The following is a 7091-nucleotide window of genomic DNA, read 5'->3' on the forward strand; positions in this document are numbered from 1 at the left end:
GGGGGGGGGGGGAAAAGAGGTGGTGGTGATGGTGGAGGGCACTTAAGGGGAAGAGCACTGGGTGTTTTATGGAAAACAATTTGACAATAAAATATTATGGAGAAAAAAAATGTCAACTGGCTGTGGGTTCATGCTATTGGGTGCTACACACCTAGTCAAATGTATTTATGTCTCTACTGGTCCCATCACTCTATCAGATGGGATGACCCTTTTTTAAGACCCAACAACCTACCTTAGGGAATTCACTGTGATATCTGATAATATCTTCTTCAACTCAAGCCGTTCTGATGGCATCAGTGACAGATATCTCATCAGCCACTGTGATAACTGAAAACATCTCTAGCAAATACTGACACCACCCATTCACAGTCTATCTAATAGTTTCATTGCTGTCTTTACTGCCTCTACCTTGGCACATGTCAAATACAATTAGACCTTACTGAGCACTTATTATGTGTCACTTAAGGTTCTCTTGGCCTCACTAACCTGAGTATTTCCTTTGCTCCAACTACTATGTTGTAAATTTTAAAATTTGTATTTTCCTGCTCCCTCAATATCTTCACAAACAGGCTGTAAGCACACCACCCAGGTGACCAGCAATGAGATAAGTCTACCACCTTCCTCCAGCTGCCCTTTCTTCCCCCTCCTGACTGTGACCTAGTAACATTCAAATGCTTTTTGCTTGTGTAGTCCACCCAGAGCCCCCATAGGATCATTTAGCCACGGATCTTTACTCTTTCTTGGTTCCCCACCTGCTTGGTTGAGCCTGCTCCCCTGGCACTTCTTCAATAGCTCTAATGCAACATTAAGTGACTCCATCTCTCTAGGAACTGTAAATGTAATAAACCTTGCCTTGCATATCTCCTATGTTTCCTCCTTCGTCTGTACCTGACTGACCATCTCATGAAAGAAAACAAGAGCTACCATGATGAAACTTATTTCGATTGTTGAGTTGTACCTATATGAAACATTTGACCATCTTCCTACCTTTTATAACAGATTATAGAGCTCTTAATGGCCCTGTGATCCATATGTCTGGATCCTTCACTGTCCAGGGTCAAGCAAGTCTTTAGGCTTCCTTGAGCACTTAATACCACAGGAGTCACTATGTGACTAGCGTTTTCACCCGAATATGTGATCCTGCATTGTTACTTATTCTGTGAATGAAACCAAAGCTACTCCTTCTAGAGATCCCCCACCAAACCACACAGGCCTTACCTGAGCAGACTACTCCAGCATCCTTACTGTGGAAAAAGTTTTGCTTACTGTAGTCTTGAATATAATAAAAACAACACTCTTTGAGAGTTGATTCTGCCCCTATACAATCAATATATTCAAACAAAATAGGTCCAACCCCTGATCCAAAATGAGCCCTTCTGGGAATATAAAGAACATCTCCACATTCCATCTCTCTGCACACCACAAATGCAGCCTCCGAGCTCCACATGTCATCATTCACTGTGTACCATTGTCCTTTGTATTTCACTTCCAGTCGCCCCTCACAGCGATGGCTCCCATTCTTCAGCCTCAGCTCCACAGCTGCAAGAGAGATACATACACAGAACACAGGACATTTTAGGAGATCAGGCAGTGGTATTCTGGTAAGTATGAAAAAATGAACTCTCTGCAAGGGAGGGACCTCTAATGTGTAGCATTTGTTGATTTCTCTGTTATAAACACTCCACATAGTCAATATTAAACTACCAATGTGGCATCACTGAACATGGAGTTGTTGTGAAGAGATTCATGCAACTATTTCTCACAAGCCAGTTAAAACTCAGCTCCATGCAAACCAATGAGGACAGGCCTTCAGGTGACTCCAAATGCTGCTCCCCTCCCAGTAGATTTGCATAAGGCTGGTAGGGGCCCAAATTCCTACATTTCAGTTACAGTCATACTTCTGAGGTCAGTGGAGGAATCTTCCCTTTCCTTCTCTGTCTCATAGGGAACATTCTCATCTAGCTTTAGAAGAGAAGAGTATGGTAAGCAGCCTCTAAAATGTCCTGATTAGGGATGCCTGGGTGGCTCAGTCAGTTAAGAGGCCGACTTCGGCTCAGGTCATGATCTCATGGTTTGTGGGTTCGAGCCTCACATTGGGCTCTGTGCTGACAGCTCAGAACCTGGAGCCTGCTTCAGATTCTGCACCTCCCTCCCTGCCTCTCCCTCACTTATGCTCTGTTTCTCTCTGTATCAATAATAAATGAACATAAAAAAATGTTTTTAATTTAAAAAAATAAACAAAATATCCTGATTATTCCTACTTCCTAATATTCACACTCTTATGTAATCCTTCTCACACTTGAATGTGGCCTGACCTAATAACATTCATCTAACAATGGAATTTTGCAAGTGATGAGATGTCACTTAAAAGATCATGGGATTTTTTTTACTTTTATTTTATTTTTTATATATAGTTTATTGTCAAGTTGGTTTCCATATAACATGCAGTGCTCATCCCAACAAGTGCCCTCCTCCATGCCCATCACCAATTTTCCCCTCTCCCTCACCACCCATAAACCCTGTTTGTTCTCAGTATTTAATAGTTTCTTGTAGTTTGCCTCCCTCCCTCTCCTTAACTATATTTCCCCTTCCCCTCCCCTATAGTCCTCTGATAAGTTTCTCCTGTTCCACATATGAGTGAAAACCTATGGTATCTGTCCTTCTTTGCCTGACTTATTTCGCTTAGCATAACACCCTTGAGTTCCAGCCACGTTGCCACAAATGGCCAGATTTCTTTCTTTCTCATTGCCATGTAGTATTCCATTGTATATATAAACCACATCTTGATCCATTCATCAGTTGATGGTCATTTAGGCTCTTTCCATGATTTGGTTATTGTTGAAAGTGCTGCTATGAATATTGGGGTACCTGTGCCCCTATGCATCAGCATTCCTGCATCCCTTGGGTAAATTCCTAGCAGTGCTATTGCTGGGTTATAGGGGAGTTCTATTGTTAATTTTTGAGGAACCTCCACACTGTTTTCCAGAGCGGCTGCACCAGTTTACATTCCCAACAGTGTAGGAGGGTGCCTATTTCCCCACATTCTCATCAGCATCTATAGTCTCCTGATTTGTTCATTTTAGCCACTTGACTGGCATGAGGTGGTATCTCAGGATGGTTTTGATTTGTATTTCCCTGATGATGAGTGATATTGAGCATCATTTCATGTGTCTGTAGGCCATCTGGATGTCCTCTTTGGAGAAGTGTCTCTTCATGTCTTCTGCCCATTTCTTCACTGGATTATGTGTTTTTCAGGTGTGGACCTTGGTGAGTTCCTTATAGATTTTGGATACTAGCCCTGATCCAATATGTCATTTGCAATCATTTTTTCCCATTTTGTCAGTTGCCTATTCGTTTTGTTGATTCTTTCCTTTGGCATGCAGAAGCTTTTTTTTTTTTTTTTTTTTTTTTTTTTTTTAGTTTATTGTCAAGTTGGTTTCCATATAACACCCAGTGCTCTTTCCCACAAGTGCTCTCCTCCATGACCATTACCCCTCCCCCTTCAGCCCTCAGTTTGTTTTCAGTATTCAAGAGTCTCTCATGATTTGCCTCCCTAACTCTCCCTAACTCTTACCTCTTCCTTTTCCCTTCCCATGGTTCTCTGTTAGGTTTCTCCTCTTAGACCTATGAATGAAAACATATGGCATCTGCTCTTTACCACAGCCATGCAGAAGCTTTTATCCTGATGAGATCCTAAAAGTTTATTTTGGTTCATGATTCCCTTGCCTTTGGGGATGTGTTGAGTAAAAATTGCTGTGGCTGAGGTCAGGGAGGTTGTTTCTTGCTTTCTCCTCTAGAGTTTTGATAGTTTCTGGTCTCAATTTCAGGTCCTTCATCCATTTTGAGTTTATTTTTGTGTATGGTGTAAGAAAGTAATCTAGTTTCATTCTTTTTTTTTAATGTTTTATTTATTTTTGATACAGAGACAGAGCATGAGAGGGGGAGGAGAAAAGAGAGAGAAGGAGACACAGAACTAGAAGCAGGCTCCAGGCTCTGAGCTAGCGGTCAGCACAGAGCCCGACGCAGGGCTCGAACCCACAACCGTGAGATCTGACCTGAGCTGAAGTTGGAGGTTTAACCGACTGAGCCACCCAGGCACCCCTAGTTTCATTCTTTTGTGTGTTGTCATCCAGTTCTCCCAGCACCATCTGTTAAAGAGGCTGGGTTTTTTTTTTTTCCATTGGATACTCTTTCCTGCTTTGTCAAAGATTAATTGGCCATACATTAGTGGATCCAGTTCTGGGTTCTCTATTCTATTACATTAGACTATGTGTCTGTTTCTGTGCCAATATCGTACTGCCTTGATAATGACACCTTGTAATAAAGGCTAAAGTCTGGGATTGTGATGCCTCCTGTTTTGGTTTTCTTCTTCAATATTACTTTGGCTATTCAGGGCCTTTTGTGGTTCCATACAAATTTTAGGATTGTTTGTTCTAGCTTTGAGAAGAATGCTGGTGCAATTTTGATGGGGATTGCATTGAATGTGTAGATTGCTTTGGGTAGTATTGACATTTTATCAATGTTTATTCTTTGCATCCATAAGCATGGAATGTTTTTCCATTTCTTTATGTCTTCTTTAGTTTCCTTCAAAATTTTTCTATAGTTTTCATCATACAGATCTTTTACATCTTTGATTAGGTTTATTCCGAGGTATTTTATATTTTCTGTGTAATTGTGAGTGGGATCTGTTTCTTGATTTCTCTTTCTGTTGCTTCACTATTGGTGTATAAAAATGCAGCTGATTTCTGTACATTGATTTTGTACCCTGCAACTTTGCTGATTTCATACATCAGGTCTAGCAGACTTTTGGTAAAGTCTGTCAGGTTTTCCCTGTAAAGTATCATGTTGTCTGTGAAAAGTGAAAGTTTGACTTCATCTTTGCCAATTCTGATGCCTTTTATTTTCTTTTATTGTCTGATTTCGGATGCTAGGACTTTCAGCACTATGCTAAACAACAGTGGTGGAGCAGACATCCCTGTCATGTTCCTGATCTCAGGGGGAAAACCCTCAGTTTTCCCCATTAAGAATGATACTAGCTGTGAGATTTCATAAATGGCTTCTATGATGTTAAGTGATATTCCTCCTACCTTGACTTTCTCGAGGGTTTTTATTAAGAAAGGATGTATTTTGTCAAATGCTTTTTCTGCATCTATTCACAGTATCATATGGTTCTTTTCTTTTGTTAATGTGATGTATCACATTGATGGATTTGTGAATATTAAACCAGTCCTGCAACCCAGGAATGACTCTCACTTGATCATGGTGGATAATTCTTTTTATATGCTGTTGAATTCGATTTGCTAGTATCTTGTTGAGGATTTTTGCATCCGTATTCATCAGGGATATTGGTCTGTAGTTATCTTTTATCGCTGGTTCTGTGTCTGGTTTTCTGGGAATCCAAGTGATGCTGGCTTTGTAGAATGAGTCTGGAAGTCTTCCTTCCATTTCTATTTTTTGGATCTGCTTGGGAAGAATGAGTATTAACCCTGATTTAAATGTTTGGTAGAATTCTACAGGGAAGTCATCTGGTCCAGGGCTGTTATTTATTGGGAGACTTTCGATAACTGATTTAATTTCTTCACTAGTTATGGATCTGTTCAGATTTTCTATCTCTTCCTGTTAGAATTTTGGTAGTGTGTGCATGTTTAGAAATTTGTCCATTTCTTCTAGGTTTTCCAGTTTGTTGTCATATAATTTTTCATAGTATTCCCTGATAATTGCTTGTATTTCTGAGGGATTGGTTTTAATCCATTTTCATTTGTGATTTTGTCTATTTGGGTGCTTTCTCCTTTCTTTTTAAGAAGCCTGGCTAGAGATTTATCAAATTTGTTTATTTTTTCAAAAAACCAACTCTTGGTTTCAGTGATCTGTTCAACTGTTTTTTTGGATTCTATATTATTTATTTCTGCCTTAATCTTTATTATTTCTCTTCTTCTGCTGGGTTTGAGATGTTCTTGCTGCTCTGCTTCTAGTTCCTTTAGGTGTGCTGTTAGATTTTGTATTTGCAGTTTTTCTAGTGTCTTGAGACAGGCCTGGATTACAATGTATTTTCCTATTAGGCCTGCCTTTGCTGCATCCTAAAGAATTTGGATTGTTGTATTTTCATTTTCATTTGTTTCTATATGTTTTTAAATTTTTTTTTACTGCCTGATTGATGCATTCATTCTTTAATAGGGTGTTCTTTAACCTCCATGTTTTTGGAGGTTTTCCAGACTTCTTCCTGTGGTTAATTTCAAGTTTCATAGCATTGTGATCTGAAAGTGTTCATGGTATGATCTTAACTCTTTTGTATTTATTGTGGGCTGTTATATGACCCAGTATGTGATCTATCTTGGAGAATATGCCATGTGCACTTGAGAAGAAAGTGAATTCTGTAACCTCAGGATGTAAAGTTCTAAATATATCTGTCAAGTCCATCTGTTCCAATGTGTCATTCAGGCCCATTGTTTCTTTAGTGATTTTCTGTCCAGTTGATCTATCCATTGCTGTAAGTGGAGTATTAAATCCCCTGTAATTAGCACATTCTTATCAATAAGATTGCTTATGTTTGTGATTGTTTTACATATTGGGGTGCTACCAAATTTGGTGCATAGTCATTGTTACTGCCTTTACTTTAAAATCCAGTTTGTCTAATATAAATATCACTACTCCAGCTTTCTTTTGACTTCCAGTAGCATGATAGATATTTCTCCATCCCCTCACTTTCTTTTTTTTTTTCCCATAATATTTTATTGTCAAATTGTTTTCCATACAACACCCAGTGCTCTTCCCCTCAAGTGCCCACCACCATCACCACCACCTGTCTTCCCCCTCCCCCCTCCCCCCCAACCCTCAGTTCATTCTCAGCTTTCAATAGTCTCTCAAGTTCTGCATCCCTCTCTCTCCCCAACTCTCTCTCCCTCCTCTGTTCCCCCTGGTTCTCCATTAGGTCTCTCTTGTTTTCCTGCTAGACCTATGAGTGCAAACCTATGGTTTCTGTCCTTCTCTGCCTGGCTTACTTCACTCAGCATGACACCCTCAAGGTCCATCCACTTTCCTACAAATGGCCATATGTCATTCCCTCTCATTGCCATGTAGTACTCCATCGTGAA

General features: G+C 39.9%; 1 protein-coding gene across 1 annotated transcript in view; it reads right to left on the bottom strand.

Annotated features, from left to right (window-relative positions):
- The window catches only part of LOC115305323 (antigen WC1.1-like), a 47111-nt gene that overhangs the window by 19662 nt on the left and 20358 nt on the right, over positions 1-7091 (bottom strand). Inside the window, exon 2 of the mRNA XM_029955557.1 lies at positions 1219-1539. Within this exon, the coding sequence (XP_029811417.1) occupies positions 1219-1539 (321 nt within the window). The remainder of the gene's footprint in view (positions 1-1218; positions 1540-7091) is intronic.

The sequence above is a fragment of the Suricata suricatta genome, chromosome 10 (assembly GCF_006229205.1).
Source record: "Suricata suricatta isolate VVHF042 chromosome 10, meerkat_22Aug2017_6uvM2_HiC, whole genome shotgun sequence".
Lineage (NCBI taxonomy): Eukaryota > Metazoa > Chordata > Mammalia > Carnivora > Herpestidae > Suricata > Suricata suricatta.